Below are 20,772 nucleotides of genomic sequence, written 5' to 3'. Positions count from 1 at the left end.
GTATGTATATACCTAATTAGTAAATATTTGTTGGTAAAAAATATACTGTAGAATATTTCTAAAGATGGTACGACCAAATGGAAATAAACTAGATACAAATTCATTGGAACACAAACAGAGATATAGAAAATGCTAATTATGCTGTAATTATCAGAAAAGCTTTCTGAAATAACGACGCTGCGGAATGAGGACGCTGGCGTGTTTGTCGCCGCTTCACTTCGTAGCCAAAATCGTGTTTGCTGTGCTGTTTTCTGTGCTATTTTGTGTTCTAACAACCACAAATCCACTGCAAATAGTCTGCTAAAGCTATCACAACTGTTCGGATCCATCTACTGTGTAGCTATTACACTTAAACATTCTCCAACGGTCAGCTGCCACTGCCGACGATCGGCTGTCACTGCTAGCCGCCGATCAGCCGCTAGCTCCTGCATAGCTACCAGCCATCCTCTTCAACCTGAGATCTCTGGAGCTCCATTTCTTTCTCCACATCCCCAGTCTGTCCCCTCAACTCAGCTGCTACCCAGTTCCTTGTTAGCATTTCGCTGCTAGCCACTGCTGGCTTCTCAATTCAGCTGCCGCCTAGCCCCTGCTTAGCAGCTCGTAGCTAGCCGCTGCTCCTCTGTGCTGCTGACATGGCTCTCCGGAAATACTCCGCTCTGCAAATTTGGAACCTTGTTTGCCACAACACTCCCAATTGCCTCACTACAATAAATTCACTTGGACTCCTTCGCCGTCTCCGCTATGTGCATAGGGCTGCACGTCGCAAGTTTGTCAACTCCGATCATGACATCCCCACTACACTGACAGACAGGCGGTCCATCGCACTTCGCCGAAATCATCAGAGCAAACCTTACGGGCACAGTTGTAATCTGAGATCCGTCAGCTGTATCAACATCATCAGCCCACTCAACCCCTCTGCCTCAACAACCACAAACAACAATGCAACATTGCAACATTCATGCTGCAGAATGTGCGCTCCTTGAATAAAAAAGCACCTCTGATCAATGAAATCATCACTGATCATAAACTTCACTACCTCTGCTTAACTGAAACATTGCAAACTGGACAGGATTTCTTACTACTCAACCAAGCCACACCTCCTGGCTATGTCTACCTCCAAAAGACNAAATACTCTCTCTCTCTCTCTCTTCTCTCTACTCTCTCTACTCCCTCTCTCTCGCTCGCATCTCATCTCACTCTGCATGACCCTAATATCATAACATGTGTGCTCTGGAGAATCACAGAACGGACGATCGTCCTTATTATTATGCCGTTCAAACCAATTATTTAAATGTGTTTGTTAAATTCGGCATCATGTAAGTTGCGCTGACAGGTCCACACACTGCTTCCCCGCAACGAGGCTCCCCCGCCCTCCTGCTGATAGTTCACAAGCGTCAAGCTCCTCAACCCCCCCCCTCCCCCTCGTTGATAATTCTTGATCGTTGGCACGCTGATAAATTTTTTTTTTTGAAATGGCACTTCATATCAGAAAGGTTGCCGACCCCTGCTCTACTGTGACTTCAAAAAGGTTTTTATTATAATTTGTTCTCATACTGCCTCTGCTGCAGCACCTCTTTTCACCCTCTGTCTGAAACCAGAGCCCAGTGTGCTCTGATTGGTTGGCTGGTTGGCTCTGTGATGATTAGAGATGTCCTGCTTCCTAGCCTGTTACACGTACAATGTGTTGAAGTGCTAGTCAATAGAAGCGTGAGTATTACATAGTGATGTCAGTATGTTAAAGGTGGGGTATTGGTAATTTTGGAGAAACCAGCTCGAGTGCGCAATAATTTGAAAATACACAACCGGAAAAAATCTGCCACTTCCTTACAGAGCCCCTCCTCCAACACACACGAACGCGCACTTGACCAAAAAAGAACGAGATAAGTTTGTGCAATTTTTTTAATGTATTTTTTGTCAAAGCACTTAAGATATTCATTGCTATCGGGATGTTAAGAGCATTCCATGGAATATAACAAAAAGTGTATCTCGAGCCGGTTTCTCAAACTTACCTACCCCTCCTTTAAGGAAGTAAATAAAGGAGTCCAATGGAGGAGTTTCATTCAGGTGAAGGGGGGTCTGGGAGAGAAACTCCCTCTGGTGGAAATGTTGAGATTTTAGCCTTTGCAGACCCTTTACATGCACCACAACCTATATAACACACTACAGGAAATGGAAAACCCCCCAAAACATAATAGACCCCTTAAGGTATATTTGCTTTTTTTCAGAGTTTGGGAGATTGATTTCATTGATGTACAATATATATAAAGCTTCAGCAAGCATATGTAGCTTAGCATTAAGACTTGAATTAGTTGAAGTCACTCTTCCATACAAGAAATTATCTCATGACAACACAACATGCAGATCAACAGATATCACTGATAATAGATCGTTTTTTTTCATTTTTTCCTAGCTTGCAGCGATCTTGATACCTCAGTTTAAAAATGGCATGATGTGTTTTCAGCGTTTTGATCTTATGTAATCATTTTCACAGAATGATTGAATGCATTTTAAAAATAGCATTCCCTGAACAAATCTCTTCAAACGGCTGCTTGACATGTGCTTGTGTGAGAGAGAGAGTTATGTCTTGGGCTCGGAGTGTTAATCTAATTCTGCGGCTTCTGAGTGAGGTGTTGGTCGAAGTGAGGATGTCGCTTCAGCGGGGGTGCCAGCCACTGCTTCTGTTGCTGCAGATATTTTCTCTAAGCCTCCATGTTTTTTCGAAGAGGAGCACTGCTGATGCCAGGTGAAATGGCAGCATGGTGTTGAAGGATTCCCGTGGGTGACCTTGCCCTTTGTCACATTCCCAGCCGTCACTTAATGCAAAAATGACAAGGAAACGGAGGAGGGGTGGTGATCTGTGGCTGAGGTCGGTGTAAAGCAACAGTTTTCATTTCAAGGGAACTGATTGGTCTTATCTCATCCAATTTGTCTGGGAATATAGCTTGTGAGATAGGTGACAGGAAGTAAATTCAGAATCATTTTCTGCCATCACTTTGAGTACAAGCTTAGTGGAATTAAATTGATAATGACAACAAAAAGTTAAGAAAGAAAAGATTATTTAAATGTGTGATGAATTTGATCAAAACCCTGCCTTTTGGTCGTCTCTTCTCAATGTCTCTCTTCCTGGTGGGCTGTAGTGAGTGGATTGCCGATGGGGCACAATAAAGCCCATTGAGTCCCTGTTAGAGAAAAATGAGGGCTGCTACAATAGCTGTGTTATCTGTGGGGAGGGGGAATCAGGGACTCTGATGTGACAGCCTCACTAACAGACTCTGACAGGACCAGGGAGCCACAAAGGCCACACTGTAGCACTCTACTGTTAGCACAATGAGCAGATCGGACCAATGTGTGTGTGTCTGTGTGTGTATTTAATTTATCCAGTGAAGTGTGGCTGAGCATGCTTGCTCTACTGTCTTATACAGGCAGGCACATCCACACCTGCTCAACTGTACAGCCACAAACTGTTGAGGACCGTTGGTTCTGCTTGAAGCATGACGCACGAATGGTAGTGGGTTACAAAGAGTTCTTCACTGCTGCAAGAAGATGTTACAACTCTTTCATCATCACAAAGGGAGTTTCATCATCACAAATGCAAATTTTTAGCCTACAATTAAGGGTTTAATGTGTGGAGGACTATAGGATTTGATTAGTGGGAAAAGGTCAACGGGAGAAGATCACAAACTTCTAAAGTTAGGTTTATTTGTAAACCCCAGTACTTCATGGTCTCTGTCGGCTTTATAGGCCCACAACACCAATGATTTCCTGACCTAGCCTGAAGGAGAACACAAAAACAACTGCTAAAAATAAAATCCTTGCACTTTGGCGAGAGAAAAAATCATTTGAAGACCCTTCGAGAAGGAAATCAAAGAGGAAGTATCAGGAAAGAGAGGAGAAAAAAGACATCGGCACAGAAAAAGATATTCAAAGGATATCGTTATACAGCAGTCATACATTTACGTTCATGCAAGAATAAGAAATGGAAAAAGGCAGCTTTAAGTCATGTAGTTGACAGATTGTATCCCCGGTACACTTATCTCCCGTACTCTTGCTGTTGACAAACTGTATTGACAGTGAATATATGCCTCAATTCATTTAGAAACTAACTTTTTTAATCCTCAGCTGAAGGATTCATCATCAGCTGAAAGCATATGGAGCGCATGTAGTTTGGTGAGATGGCCATGTCCCCCTATGTATTCCCTTGTGTGCAAGCTGAATTCAAACAGAAAAGGATATTCTTGGACAGTTTTGTGATGTTTTTGTCAGATTCAGGCTTTGGTTCCCTAGTCTCAGTCTGTTTGTCTGCTAGAGCAGCTGTGATGCAGCCCTCTTTGGAGAGGCGGCCGGAACATGGAGCAACCTTTTATTCTGAAAAGCCAGGCCCGTCGGGCCGCGTGTCCCTAAAACAGTGTCAGATGGCGAGGCCTGTGGACGTGAGGTGCATTTTGATGTGAGAGAACAGCATCCTCCAAAACATAGAGCAATATTAAGTGTACCAAACACAATAAAAGTATGTGCTGTCACAATAATGGCGCGTGTTGGTTTCTGTCAAGAGTTGAGCAGGAAAAGAGGATTTAAGAGGTTGAAATATTCCCAGAGCTCATCATTATTGAATCATTCCTCCGTAGTGAAGTACACTCCCCTCTCTATTAGCTCATACAGTATGGCTACAGTAGTGCGATCTCATCTCTAGTCCAGCTTATTTGTATTCATAGCGATGCAGAGAGGAATGGAGCTGAGCAGGGTTTGGTCTGTGTGTGCAACCGAGAGGGAAAGAGAGAGACTAGGGGAGAGAAAAGGGGAAAAGATGATTGCTTCTCTGTAGTCAAACTGTTTCAAAGCCTACTCTCCCCCCGTCTGTCAAAATGAGGCTGACACTGAGACTGAGGGCAGGCAGACACCGAAGATCTCTTTCCTGTTTTCAAAACTCCTCATCATGTTCTTTCAGAGAGAAACTTTTTTTCCCTGCTTGTGTATGACGACTCTGAAGTCTTCAGCTGCCTCAAACTTTGTGTGAACTTGCTTTGTTTTTACAAAGGCTTCTGGGAGTTGAGAGCAAAGGCGATATCGTTTCAGATTTTCTTATGAGAATCTCCGCCGCCTCACTTTTGAGGTTGTGGCATTGAGCATCTTTGGTGGAAAGTTGTTAAGGCGTGTGTGAGATTGTTGGAACTGTGAAGAGAGTGGAGCGGTTTAAATCCATCATCCGTCACTTTGGATTTCACATTTGCTTGTTCAGAAGAAAGGAGGCGGTAATGACATGAATTCTGCCCAGTCCAGTTTGTTCTTGGTATTTTTAACCAGTTTGCTTTTTAGCAGGATTCTTGTACAGCATGTACTCCCTTTTCTTAACACATTGAAACTGTTTCTAGGCCAAATATCCTCCTTCATATCCCAAAAGTTAATATATCCTGAATGATAAAGTGGATTTAACCGAGGAGATCAGATTTTTATAATCTGTTTAACCTTCGCCCTCAACTACAATCTCCTCACATTGATCAAACTAGAGTGAAAAGGTGAATCAACAAGGATTTGAGCCCTCAGCTAGACAGAACAGGTGGTCATACATACTATGCATACAGGAGTATACTTTATGTTTAATGCTGTGGATAATATTGTGACTATCAGTGAAGACCTTGTTTGCCCAAAAATGTTTGTGTAACTGTAAGTTTTGATTTGATCTGAAGAGCTTTGAGGTGGTTTCATTTATTTGACCTGCTTAAGAGTGTCACATAATCTGAGAAAACACACCTGCATCAGGTGCATCACATTTTTCATTAGAATGGAGATTAATATGGTTTTACTGGATAACTGTGACCCAGTTCAACTGACCTCTGCACTGTCATAGAGCATGACGTGAAATAGATAGATAGATACTTTATTGAAATGAAAACCAATGAAACCATTCATTTGTTAATGTCCATGTAATTTACTTAACATTCGCCTATATTCTATGTTTTAATATTAATGTTGCTGGCACTGCCTTTAATATTGCCTCAATATATATGTAATCGGTAATTATGTAAAAATACACTTAAAGGGGCCCTATGATGCACATTTTCAGGTTCATATTTGTATTTTGTTCCTCAACTGTGACATGTCTACCTGGTTTAATGCTTAAAATGTTCTTTATCATTCTCACTTGGCAGACCATTTACATGAACAGAAATTTATATAGCAAACTACAGGAAAGGGAATCCCCCCCAAAACATAAAAGGGTACTTTAAATCCCTGAGATTTTAAGTATGTTTTACTCCTGGCAGACTTTAAGCTCTGGGTCTTGTTGTTAATACATAAGCTTCTATTTGTCAGAATTGTGTGCAAAGTTTATAGTGCTGCAAACAGATAATTATTGCAATTATTAAATCAGTGGATCATAAACTCAATCACCATTGTTACCTTCAATCTTTGAGATTGCCACTTTAATGATAATGATAGTTATTATAATAAGCACTCAATATCTGAAGAAAACACCCGACAATTAACATCTATGAAAGCGTATCTGTTTTGTAGAAAAACAGTTCGGTTCTGTGGCATCGACCCCTTTGTGTGGGTACATGTCACTTGGATAGATTTCCTTTTAGGCGTAAACACTTCAGAGAGAGCACCGCCATGTTTTTATTGACCCTCTCTTCCTCTGCTTCTGTTTCTGCAGGGAAAGTATTGAACACAGACCTGCGCCACTACCTCAGTCTGCAGTTTCAGAAGGGCTCAATGGACCACAAGCTCCAGCAGATCATACGGGACAACCTCTACCTGCGCACCATCCCCTGTAAGTACTCCATATAGGCCTGTAATGCATAGCTCCCATTCATTGCTCTCAAAAGATCCTCGAGCACAAAGCAAGCCAAGAGTGCGCAGTATAACCTACTTTCAGTGCATATGTGTTTTTATCTCAAGCATCTTATGGGAACAATGAGGATGTTCAACATGCGTCACACAGCTGCCGATCCAACCAACTTGATGCAGTGTTTTCTCTTTTCTCTTACACTACACAGGACTGTATAGACACACACTCTTACGGCTCTCACGCATCATCCTCTAACAGCTCTCTGTCACACACACATTTCGATGTCACCATAGCAACCCCACCAAGGACATTTCTCTAACCCCAATGTAACTTATTTACTTCTGAGCCGTACCACCACGAGTGATCAAAGCCACATTATTTCCATAAATAACTCTTTCCCCCGCGGTGCTCTGCTTCCCCTCGATGACTTTCTGCTCAGTGGGGCCATCACCAACTATTATTCTGTGCTGTAATCACTAATGGACTGTTAAATAAAGAGGTTGGTACTGCGGACTGCCAAGAACAACTGCAAGGAACAGCAGCTGTATGCGTTTTCTGAATAATAAGGGAAACTTTAAACTGATTGAAATATAAAAACATGTGGTATTTAATGCAAAGCAGCTGTTGATCTAAGAGTCTGTATGATTGCTGCAAAAAATATATTTGGAGCTGATAAGTGGTGCTTTTACACACAAAAAAAACCTTTATCCGTTTAATATCTTTCCTTCACTTTCGAAAAAACACATTTCACACCAGTATTTTCTGGCTTTCATGAGCTTGAGTATTGTAATCTTTTAAAGGAAAGCATGAAAATTACCAAAATTAGAGTGACACGGCTATAAGTGGTAAATTAATATCCTGATTTAGGTTTGTGTGGGTTGCAGGAATTCAGGTTATTTGCCGTTTGCAATTACATTTCCTTGGAGAGACTCTCCCCCCCCCCCAAGTAATCAGCAACTGTCTGTGTATGAATGGAGTGTAAATTAGAGTAGCAGCAAAGATGATTATCATCACGAAAAAGGCTAGGTAATTCATATTCCATTTATCATAAGGGGCTGAACGACTAACTGAATTAAGACGTCTCCTCTCATGTTTCTTCTGATGTTTAAAGAGACATTACGCAGCTTTTGTAAAGCATCAGATGACGTTTGGAAGTAAAATTGCATTAACAGGAAACTAAAGTATGACGCAGTATCTGTAATCCTGGGATGATGTTCACACAGATAGTTTTTGGCCTCGATATTTCCCACGTCCTGTTGAGGAGTGACTCTGCTCAGAGGAGCACCATAATTGTATTCATGGTTTTAGTCACATGCAGAGCGACTGCTCCTCAGGCGATGACAGACTCTCAGGCACAGACCTGTCACAAACAAGCAGCATCTCTGCTCTCAACTCCCCAAAGGCTGGAAGTTGTTGTTTGTCTTGTTCAGAAAGGTCTTGGATTCACATGTGAGACATTTTTTAAGGAAGTCAGCTGCTTACCTTTCATGTATATTTCATTTATTTTTAGAAGAGGAGGAATATCCTTCTTACCCTCCAGCCCCACTACTGTTTCCTTCACTCTCTGTCTTTCTTTCACACACATGTCAGCCTGTTCTGAGCTATAGTTGTTTCCTTGGCCCTTGAGTTCAACGTGATTTGTAATTGAAATGTTCTTTTCAAGCTCTGTTGCACTGGGAGTACCTCAGGTCAGTTATAGTGGATGGACAAAAGATGATTATAGAGCTTTACAGAACTCATTAGTGATTTCTCTCCCAAGGACAACTAAGTCCGCCTTGCGGGCTTCTTTTCTCCTCACACACACACACACACACACACACACACACACACACACACACACACACACACACACACACACACACACACACACCTTCTTGTGATGCTTTTTGCTAAAGATTTTAGATGCACAATAGCTACACTTTAGTTGTTTGCAATGGAAATCCTTAAGGAAGTATAATGGTGAAATCAAATTGTGACACAACAGTGCAAGTTGAGTGCAGGAATGATCACATACATTCACGTAAACACACTCCGCGATCTTGACCACAAACATGGCTTTCTCTTTTAAAGGGGGAGTTATGTTTTCAGGTGTTCCCTTTATCCTTTCAGCCCACTCCTGTAAACAGTATGTCTCAGGAGCGCATTGAAGGATTTGTTTTAAATGTGGCACAAACGTCCACTTGGACTCATAGGAATTATAACAATTAGGTCGTCAAGGTCACTTTAGCCTCAAAAAACACGTTTTTGGCCATAACTCTAAAGTTCATATGCTAATAATACAACATTTCGTACAAATGTCTTCTGTGAAAAGAAGGATGAAGTGCTGACATAATATATACAAAGGTGAACTTAACATAATATTACGCAAAAGCTATTTTATGACCATAAGTCAAAGGCATACCTCTGTAAAATAATGGATGATTGTTACTTTATTACACACTTTGGTCAGATATTGAATTGATGACACTCTTGAGTGCACACCTTTTTAAAGTGGGGATTGTGTGTCTTCTGAGCAGCCTGTTGACATTGCGTGTTAAGCACCGACACTTAGAACGTGTAGCTTCTTTTCAGCAACATGTGAAGCCTTTTCAACTGTTGCGGTGACAGCTTGGTTGTCTATCACAATCATCTTTATTTGCCAATGTGAACACATACGAGGAGGTTAATGGTTTTTGAATATATTGAGCTTCAGGTGATTGCACTTTGTGACGAATCTCAGTCCTCTGTTAAAGGGGCCCCGTTATGTTTTTTGGGGTTCTCCCTTTCCTGTACTGTGTTATAGAGGTTTCAGTGCATGTAAATGGTCTCCAAAGGCTAAAATCCTAAAGTTCCCTCCCGCACACTCCCCCCCTGCCTGAAACGCCTCCATTGGCCTCCTTTGTTTACTTCCTTATCATAATGACATCACTATGTAGGATTTGCGCTTTTATTGGTTAGCGCTCAAATTGCACTCTGGTTGAACAATCACAACAGAGCCGGCCAGCTAACTAATAAGAGCAGACTGGGCTCTGGTTTCAGACAGAGGGTGAAAAGACGTCTTATGAATACTTAAGCATTTAAACATCTTACAGTAGAGGCACAAAAGAAAAATGTGAACCTGAAAATGAGCAGAATATGTCTTTTTAAAATAACAAGATTATAGGTGAAGAGAGATTGTGCATACATCATGTCAATATAGTGATAATTCTGTCCAAAAAACACACTAAATAACCTTTATTGTATTCCCTAAAAGTCTTCAGTAGAAATATTATACGAGTTAGGACCGACATGGATGTAAACTACAACTTTGGGCTGGCGGAGGCATACAACGCGAAACTTTAACTCTAGTTTTCATGTACAATAGTGGCGGTCGTTGAGGTTTTACGGCCCGCAAACACCATTCATCATCCGCAGCCGTTGGGTTCGCTGCATGAGTGTGACTCTAATCCCGGGGTTGAATTACTGTCTTAATGAGTGAGAGAGCAGGACTCGCACAGAGACGGCACCTCCATCATTCACCCTCTCGCTCTCAGCCTCCCATCATTCACCCGCTCTGTTTCACTTGCACTCTTCCTCTGTACCAATTACTATTGCCTGATTATTCTTTACTTGCTATGCTTGTTTTTTGTTTTACTTTATTTAGGCTTTCTTCATATGTTCAAGGTTGATCCAGGTTACATGTCAAGAATGGAAATAGAATACAAAAATAACATTTAGAAAAGAAAAAATCCAAAGAAAATAATAAGAATAAATCCACGCTAAAAGTTACTACTTATTAAATCATGTTATCGGGTTCATCAAAAAGGTCCATATATAGATTGAATTTAATTTAAAGCAGTTTAGGCCCTTCCAGTAATTTTATTTATATTCTAATTCTATCTCTTCTCTCTATATATATTTTTTTTATTGGTAGATTGTTCTGTTATTGTTTTATGGAGTATTTTAACTCATTCTTTATAATTGGTATTCTCAATGTGATTTTGTTGATAGTAAATGAAAATGTAATTGTATTCAAATGTTTTCTATTTGTTTTTTTAAAACAATGTTAATGCTGTGAAAAATAAAACCCCAAGGTGGGATTTAAAGTGTATCTAATCTTATGCCATTAACACAGTATGCACATTTCCTCTAAAATATTTATTATACTAACAAAGTGCAATGTAAATATCAGACAATACTAATCTCTTCATGCATTTTTAGATATTCTTTTCTATTCCTGCAGATCACTGTCCAAACAAAAAGTGCAATGCAGCCACAAGACAAGCTGCATGTTGAAGCTTGTGTGCTGTTTTTGCTCAACTCCCAAAACTCACTCTCCTGCTCTCACTGCAGCTATTTTTGCTTTTAGAGCTTCAACCTCTAAACGTGCTTTACATGTTTGGCTCCTCATCTTTTTGGCACTGAAGCTTGAGAAATAATTTTTCCTTTGTGGGAAATCAATACTCTGGGTAGAATAATATAAAGCAGGTTGAGGGAGTAGTGGCGCACCATAAAATTGCAATTTAACACACAAAACAATTGTTTCAATGTGTCGAACATCACAAATTGAAAATAATGAGCATATTCAAGGGTGGATTTATACCTAAAATGTGTGTGACAGTCAGGCAGACAGCATGAGGATTAGCAGAGGCGGTTTGTGTCACTGTGCCAATGGACCACTTCACTCAACTACCAACCACACTGCTGTACTCTCAACTACAGCTCATCTGTGCTGTCTATTTTGTGTGTCCAATCCACAACACAGGGTCATTTCTCATATTCTATTTTTGGCAGGTTTTAAAAATGTATGTAGAATTAAAATGAAACAGAGAAAGACAGGCAAAGAGTGTGGTCTGTGCCGTAGGGTTAGGAGAGAAAAGTGAGGAGCAGAGGGACAAAGAGATCCAGCTCTGCAGAGTCAGTGTGTGCTAAATCCCCCAGTCTCCTTCACTGGGTCTTGGCTCTCATCTGGACTCTTACGGAAAAGCTGAGGGAGGCTCTCAAGAGCTGTGGAGAGGACAAAAGTGGGAGGATTTTCTATAAGAACAGAAGGCTCAGGGTCACACACATTCCCTTGACTCCCCACTGATATTAAAGATGGGCAGAAAGAGTTTGATCTCACACAAACTTTACTTTTAACTCACCCTTCTGCATGCTGCTTTGTAACCATTTTAGGAGAAAATGCTCCTCCTTCTCTCTTCAATTTTATTTTAGGATTAAAGAATAATGGTAGCAGGTTGATGTGTAAGTAGTTTTGTATTTCTTGTTAAAAGGTAATAGCTAGCTCTGTTATAACGTGACAATAGTAGAGTAAGCCATATGGCAGGGCTTGCCTCAGTATCTTAAAACTGAACACTTCACAAAAGGCCTAGGCTTTGTAATGATCCGCTTTCTTCTCTTCCTTCCTCTCTCTTTCTCGCTCTTTCAGCAGCAAAGCTCTAAGCCCTCTTTTTTTTGTTGAAGAACCAACATAAAACTATGCATGAAATCACCATGTTAAATGGCCTGCCATTTCTGACTGACTCCCTCTGATGTTTAAGTCTTGACATCCTCTCTGTCCAGACGGTTTGAAAAATAGGTCTCAGGCAGCCCACAGCCGCGAGACCTTGCACGACTTAGTAACAATCTGTTTCACTCTCGGATAGACAGACACACACTGACATGTGTAAACACATGGCTGTGACCACTGTTCATGGACATGAAATTAAAGGAATAGTTTATTCCTTTTGGGAAATATATGTTTTCTTTCCAAGAGTTACATGAGGGGATCAATACCACTCCTATATCTGTTGGGTTAATTCAAAGCAATACCTAGGAGCAAGTTAGCTTAGCATTAAACCTGGTGTTGCACACTTATAATAATTATTAGCACAAGCATAACACTGCACTAGTCTGCAAACTTACATTACACATAAAATACTATAAGTCTACTCATGAACCCGCTAAACACATTAACTGAAACTATTCAGCACACACACACAACTTACTATTTAGTGACATTAGTCCATTAAAGCTAGCAGGTGACGCAGGTTTTACTAGACAACCGCTCGACATTAAACTTGTAAACCATAAAATATGATATATATTATAAGCATTACTGCTAGTTTGTTACAGTTTCACACACACTATACATTATTGTCAATACATTTATACAGCTCATCATAAGATTATTGCTAACATTGCCTTTCAGCTCAAGGACCCCTGAGCTGCCATCTGTGCCTGCTTAAGCTCCTCATAAATGTAACTTTAACTACTAAATATTACAGTTGGCATTGCACATTAACTTATCAGAAAATAACAGTTTAATTAAATACACACAAATACAACAACTTATATCAAAAGTGATTTTCTAATATACTGTAACAGTTTCATGTCCATTATCAGGTCCAATATTACAAAGGTAAGATTCCTGTCAACAAAATCCACATTATATCTCAGCTGTACAAAAACTGACGTAAAAAGGACAAGTTTGGCTCATACGGGTTATATGTGTCACGATCTGTCTGTGTTGTGTTTTGTCTTGTCTAGATCTGTCTTTGGTTTTCTGTCTGCATTGTGTTTTGTCTTGTTTAGATCTGCCTTTGGTTTCCTGTCTGTGTGTGTTCCCTCCTACCTGTTCCCTCCTGGGATTTTTTTGATTGTGTTCACCTGGTGCCCCTGTGTTTTTTCCTCCCTCCTCACCTGTCTCTTGTTTCCTTGATTAGTCCTGTGTGTATTTAAGTTCTGTTTTTTTTGTCTGTCATTGTTGGTTCGTCGTTTGTCTGTGACTGTGTTCACCGGGGAGTGTTCTGTTTGTCTGTGTATCATTGAAATAAAGATATTTTCAGTGTTATCTGCATTTGGGTCCTGCTTGCTTCGCTCACCCGTAACAGAACCAACCAACCAAAAGATGGACCCAGCAGATCCATTTGAGCAGGAATTATTGAATTTTTCATTGGCTTACTGCTCTGATCGATGGAAGGGACTGTCCGGTGTTCAGCAGCGAGAGGCTGCTCTGGCAGAGGCGCGCCAGATGGCTACGGAGAAACCAGGCTTAGTGANACCATGGCTGCTGGGGCCAGAACTGGGGCAGGAACCATGGCCGCTGGGACCAGTACCAGGGCTGGAACCATGGCTGCTGGGGCCAGAACTGGGGCCGGAACAATGGCCGCCGGGGCCAGAACTGGGGCCGGAACCATGGCTGCTGGGGCCAGAAATGGGGCCAGAACAAAGGCTGCTGGGACCAGAACCGGGGCCGGAACCATGGCTCTTGGGGCTCGGGCTGCTAGCCTGGAATTGCGACTCCTTCTCTTAGGAGCCTTTTGGAGGCTCCATGGACCTCCGAAAGCCAGACGAGTTCCCGAGAACGGCTCCTGGACAGGAGCAGGAACTGGGGAACACACCGAGGCGTATGGTGTCAGGTTGGGAATTGGGAGGCAGTGAGTTAGCATGCCTGGGGCTAGCAGGCTGGGAATCACACACCGAGAGGAAATTCAAAATCCAGCCAGGTAAGAATTTCACAAAGCCTGGTTTCTCCGTAGCCATCTGGCGCGCCTCTGCCAGAGCAACCTCTCGCTGCTGAACACCGGACGCTCCCCTCCATCGATCAGAGCAGTAAGCCAAAGAAAAGGAAAAATCCAATAATTCCTGCTCAAATGGATCTGCTGGGCCCATCCTTGGTTGGTTTGTTCTGTTACGATGAGTGAAGCAAGCAGGACCCAAATGCAGATAACACTGATATTACCTTTATTTCAAGGATAGTAATATAACTCGGACAAACAGAACACTCCCCGGTGAACTCAGTCACCAACAAAAGACGAACCAACACTGAACACAGGAAGAGACAAGACTAAATACAGGGAGGGGTAATCACGAGACGAGAAACAGCCGGGCAGGGGAGGAGAAACACAAGGGCAACAGGTGAACACAGTCAGACAATTAGACATACCAGGGAAACTAACGACAGGGAGGAAAAACACAGAGAGAGGGAACAGACAATACACAAGGAGGAAAACATGTCAGGGAGAACCGAACAGCAAAATAAACCCAAACCTAGACATACAAAACTAAAAACGTGACATAACTTAATAATCTTGACACTTATGTGCAAATGCGCGCCACAGTTTCCCCGCTGCGAGGCTCCGGCGCTAACAGTTCACGAGCGTGCTCTTCTAGCATTTTTTTTAACATGAGTGACGACTCGGGGGGCCTCATCACAGAATTTCGTTGGCCTGGGGCAGCCCTGCCTGAAGTTACCTCGCTAACCGCAAATCCTGCTACATAGTACAGGCCACTTTTCTTTTTGAGTATTACATTTATAATTTGTGGACAATAAACTTTTGTTATTTCCCCCGATCCTTCTCCTTTCATCCTTTTTAAACTGTGTGCGAGCGGAGGTGCTCACACGCCCCTTTCACACCAACGCTGTTACAGGGCCAGTTCGGAGCTAGAGCCTGATAAGCACCGTTTGTTCCTGTTCACAACGCAGCGGAGCCCACTCTTTTCCCCGAAGACTGGTTCTTACCAAGCTCCAGCTTACGTCGGAGGCGGGATCAACCTGAGCAATAACAATTTATGGCGAGTACGGCAAATAAAAGTTGTAACAAGCAGTAGCGCTGAGCGAAGTGACTAGAACGTAAAACATACTTTATATAGCCAGGCAACACTAACCAGGCTTCGTGTGATTCTGTTTATGTTTGACCATCCGTTCGCTGTCACTGATCATTGTGGAGAGCAGGCAGACGTTTTGTTTTGTATTATAGCAGCTATCGGATGGAATCAATACATGGGCTGCACAGGTTGTCATGTCCGACTATCACAAGTAGAATCATAATGAAAAATACGCCGGTAAAATGTGCCTGTAGAAAACGGCTTATGCCACAATATAGCAACAAGTAGTCAAGATAGTCAGTTTAGCTTCGGTTGCTATGCTAACATCACCCATTTTATACCAGAAAAACTTTCATAACAGCGTTGTGATGCCAAACAGCGTCAATTCCTACTGGCACACATTCACTTATGGGAATTGGGGATATTTATGCTGCTTGTGTGACAGTCAGACAGTGAATACTTTACAGCGGCCGCTGCCGTGAGTTAACGGGAAAATAAACTCCAGTGGACGAGCAGCACTGGAGCGGGCAGTAATGCAGCTGAAACACATTAATAAACAATGAACCACGGCACTCTGGAATTAAGGATAAGGGTTGAAAAGTAGTTACTTAATTTAATCTGTCTTCGTATGATTAAAAATAACACGATCATCGTCCCGACGCAGTCCCCCATTGTTGTTGTTGTGAGCAGCGTTGGGGAGAAAATCAGCGACGTAAACAGTGACGTCATGATGCAGCCGCGGCAGCACCAGTCGGGCTCTGGGTGGTGTGAACAAAACGGGGGCTGAAAAGAAAAACCAGTTCCGAACCAGAAGAGCGCAAGCACGGAGCTAGAACGGGAACCGCGTTGGTGGGAAAGGGGCAACAGTCTTCTAATCCATGCAATCCATTCAACCTCTCTGTCCTCTACAGATTGTGCAATGACCTAAAATCTTTTAGTGAAACATTCAATATCACTTCAGTCTCAATATGTTTGCAACTTGCCAGATAGATTGCAAACAGAATAAGATCATTATGTTAATTGCAAACATTACCCTGTTGTCACGATTCTCATGTTATGTCACGTTTATAGTTTTGTAGGTTTGGGTGTTTTTGCTGTTTTCCATGTCATGTTTCCCTTTGGGTTATTGTCTTGTCATTAGTTTCCCTGGTGTTATTGTCTTGTCATTAGTTTCCCTGGTGTGTCTAATTGTCTGATTATGTTCACCTGGGCCCCTGTGTTTTCTCCTCCCTCCTCACCTGTGTCTTGTTGTGTGATTGAGTCTTGTGTGTATTTAAGTTCTGGGTTGTCTGTCTGTCTTGGTCGGTTCGTCTTGTTCCCTGACTAGTTCTGCGGTGAGTGTTCTGTTTTGTCATTGTGTATATATATATCATAGCCTTGAAATAAAGGCATTTTCAGTTTATATCTGCATTTGGGTCCTGCTTGTTTCACAAACCGTGACAGTTCTCAAAGCAATGATAAACCTGTGAGTTGGATGTAGAAAAGTCAGAATCAATATAGATGTTTTTTATTTTAAAGTAAATTCAGATTGAACATAGTAAACATTTTTTAATTATAGTGTCCGTCCAAAATAAAAACATTATTTATTAGTGAAAACCACCCTTGAATGATGGGATCGGAGACTAAGGGTTCACACCTGCCTTGTATAGTCCGGTTGAATCGAACCCTGGTGCGTTTAGCCGCTTGGTGCGGTTTCATTTGGGGTCGGTGTGAACACAATCCGAGACCTCTTAAGTGAACTAAANCAGGGAAAAGGACCAGACAATATACAAGGAAGAAAACATGACAGGGAGAACAGCAAAACACCCAAAACAAGACATACAAGATTATTGTGTTATGTCACGTCTTGTATGTCTTGTTTTGGGTGTTTTGCTGTTCTCCCTGTCATGTTTTCTTCCTTGTATATTGTCTGGTCCTTTTCCCTGTGTTTTTCCTCCTGTCGTTAGTTTCCCTGGTGTGTCTAATTGTCTGATTGTGTTCACCTGTCGCCCTTGTGTTTCTCCTCCCCTGCCCGGCTGTTTCTCGTCTTGTGATTACCCCTCCCTGTATTTAGTCTTGTCCCTTCCTGTGTTCAGTGTTGGTTCGTCTTTTGTTTCTGACTGAGTTCACCGGTGAGTGTTCTGTTTTGTCCTAGTATTTTTCGTTATCCTTGAAATAAAGGCATTTTCAGCGTTATCTGCATTTGGGACCTGCTTCCTCCACTCAACCGTAACAGTACGAACCAACCAAGAAATGGACCCAGCAGATGATCCATTTGAGGTGGAATTACATCATTTTACCTTTTATGTTTGCTTGCTGCTATGATTGGTGGAAGGGAGCGTCCAGTGTTCGGCAGAAGAAGGCCGCTCTGGTAGAGGACCGGTTGGCAACGGAGAAACCAGGTTTAGTGAAATTCTTACCTGGCTGGATTTTGGACTTCCTCTCGGTGGGTGATTCCCGACCTGCTAGCTCCAGGCCTGCTGGCTCCCTTCCTCCCAATTCCCATTATGACACCACACGCATCGGTGTGTTCCGTTTTGGAGTCAACCCTTGCTTCTGCCCCAGTTCCTGCTCCTGTCCAGGAGTCGTTCTCTGGAACTCGTCTGGCTTTCGGAGGTCCACGGAGCCGCCTCTGGAGCCGGCTGGGGCTCGTTGTTCTCTACCGGCCAATCCCTTATTGGAGACCGCTTGGTTCTCCGTCGAGGAGAGACGAGTCGCGCGCGGTTGCGCCGCGCATGACTGGGGGGCGCTGGTAGGAGTGATTTCACCCGGGCGCCGACGACGCCCGTAAGCACGGCGACAACCCCGAGTCGTTCCGACCTCGGTCGACTGTACGACGCGCTTTCGGCAGGCGGACAGGCGCCGGCAGAAGTACCTGAAGGGGTACCGCAACCTTGGACCCCAGGCTTTGTCGGCCCAGCCCGACTACGACAACCGCAGGTCATCGTGGAAAGACCGGCAAGAGGCTTGTCTGCGCGACGACGTCGGTCCACCGCGACCTAGACCACAGTGGGTGGCGCCTTTAGGCAGCGGACCCTCTGTCGCTGCCTGCGCCGTGTCTCACTCCGGCGAGCGAGCGCGGAACGACTAAAGGAGACGAGCAGTCGCCGGTTCCACCACCTGGCGAACTGATGTCACAGTGGTGGCTCAACCTCCTCGTCGCGCTACAATAACGCGCGGCGGACTTTCCCGTGTGACCCGTGGGACAGCCGGACCGGCCGCTGTATGACCAGAGACCCCCTCAGGCATACCGCGGCCGCGCCGCTAATACAACCGGACAGAATGGGTTTTGCGGCAAGTCCCGAAGCTCTTAGCTCTTACCCATCGACCCTTGGTCTAGCGACACTTTGGGAGGTGGAACTACTCTCGCCTTGTCTTACACCGGTGGCCTCGAAGTCCCAGGAGCCCACAGCGCGCGGGGAGACCGGACGTACCGCCATTTCGCCACCGGCTAGCCCAGTTAGGAGCTTGGCAGAACGGGCGCTTTTTGCAGACCAGTACAGCAGGCCTCGTGTAAGAGCGACTCTGTTCCCCGTCACCCCTCTAGAGCGACGTCCGCCCGACGGAGCGCAGTACTACAGAGGCCGCAAGGATCCTACGGTGGAATAACGCGCCACGCTACCTGATGTTTCACAAAGTCACGGCGCGCCCCTACGCGTCCCCCTATGGGTATCGACTATCTCCCGCTTCGGCTATATGCTTTATCGTTGTGGTGTCTGTCATGTCTGTTTTTGTTTGTTTTTGTTTCCCCTCCTTTTTTCCTCCTTTGACGTGCTTGTTAATTTACGATTTCAAAATCCTCGTCTCCCCTTACCGTCCACACCAACCACAAACCCTTGTTCTTTCCTCTCCTCACTTCTCGATGGCTTTCCGTTGACAAATTTAAGAACTCACTTTGACCCATCCTTTTATAAATTTGTACATCCAGTCCTGTTTCTTAGTACCTAAAAATAAAAAACAAAATAAATAAGCTACCAAAATAAACTAAATAACTAAATAAAAATAAAATGAAAAATAATCTCTATCCAATTTCCTAACCTTACTACACTACTAAGTATGAGTACATGTCATTCCCACGCGTCATACGTGGAAAATTCACAAACGTTAGGCGTTTTCGTTCTCTTCTCTTCTTGTTGTTGTTGTGTTGGTTCCTCTTCTTCTTCTTCTTCTTCTTCTTCTCTCTTCTTTTCCCTCTTTGACGTTTAGGAGTGTAATCAAGACGAATTGAATTTTCTCGTCTAGCGCAAGTGTGGCCTATTCAGGGGACTCCTCCTAATCCGTTTAATGCCGGTAATTGCAGTGAAGAAGAAAGACGAAACCCTTCAGGGGCCTCAACCCCCTTCGACCCTGTGGGTCGTCGAAGATGACTTCGGAGGCTCAATTTTAGCGGTCTTGCGGCCGTAGAGGAGTAGTGAGGTGGCGAGGGAGCAAAATAAAACACAAACGTATTCAATCAGAGAGAGGCAAACCACGCGACTCCTATTACATTACGATATTAGCGATTAACGCCGTACCAAGGGTCTGGGCATTTAGGGGGTTGCCCCTGGCCCTGTATCCCAAACCGTCCTGGGGGCCGTCTTCTCATCAGCCCGCCCGGAAGTGCCCGCTGTCCCTGTACCTCAGACCGTTTGGAGTCTCCTTGGAGTTGCCGTCCTGTATCCTAACCGCCCCTGGGCCGTCCTCCATCAACCGGCCCCTGGAGGTTGCTGTGTCCTATATCCCAACCGTCCTGGGGCCTGGTCTCCTCACAGTCGCCCCCGGAGGTGCCGTCCTGTACCAATCAACGTCCTGGGGGTCGCCTGAGTTGCCTGGTCCTGTAACCCCATCCTGAACTCTACAATGGAGCTCTCCCCTGAACTCTTCCTCTGGAGCTCTCCCCTGTTCCCCCTGACTCTCCCCTGAGCTTGCCCTTGTTGCTCCCTTGATCTCTCCCCCTGAGCTCTCCCCTAACTCGTTCTCTGAGCTCTCCTCCTGGAGGCTTCTCCTTGGTTCCCCTGATCTCTCCCCTGATCTCGTCCCCTGATCTCCTCCCCTGAGCTGCTCCCTTGGTTCCCCCCTGATCTCTCCCCTGATCTCCTAGCCTATCTCCTCTCTGTTCCTCTGAACTCTTACCCTTGGCCTGCCCACTGATCTTTCCCCGAGTTGTCTCCCACTGAACTACCCTTAGCGTCTCCCTGAACTCTCCCACCTGAACTCTCCCTGAGGCTCTCCCTTGAACTCTGCCACGGAGCTGCTCCCCTGAACTCTTCTTCTTTACCTCTCCCCGTGGAGCTCTCCCTTTGAACCTACCCGATCTTGTACCGCGACCCGACCTTGACCCGGCCTTGGTACGCGACAACCCCGGTCTGACCCCGCCCCTTGGTACCGAACGACCCCTGTTCTTGACCGCCAGAGCCCTTGGTACCAAGGAACCCCGAAGTCCCGGATCCGGACCTGAACGCTGAGAAGCAAAATCCTCG

The 20,772-nt window shown here is 44.0% G+C and overlaps 1 protein-coding gene across 1 annotated transcript in view; it reads left to right on the top strand.

Moving 5' to 3' along the window:
• magi3b (membrane associated guanylate kinase, WW and PDZ domain containing 3b) overlaps positions 1-20,772 on the top strand; it is a 93,601-nt gene that overhangs the window by 26,685 nt on the left and 46,144 nt on the right. Inside the window, exons 4-5 of the mRNA XM_010770321.1 lie at positions 752-864; positions 6,653-6,769. Coding sequence (XP_010768623.1) covers positions 752-864; positions 6,653-6,769 — 230 coding nt within the window. The remainder of the gene's footprint in view (positions 1-751; positions 865-6,652; positions 6,770-20,772) is intronic.

Source organism: Notothenia coriiceps, unplaced genomic scaffold, assembly GCF_000735185.1.
Source record: "Notothenia coriiceps isolate Sejong01 unplaced genomic scaffold, NC01 NC01_scaffold00008733, whole genome shotgun sequence".
In the NCBI taxonomy this organism is placed as follows: Eukaryota; Metazoa; Chordata; class Actinopteri; order Perciformes; family Nototheniidae; genus Notothenia; species Notothenia coriiceps.
This window is presented reverse-complemented; position numbering and strand designations above follow the sequence as displayed.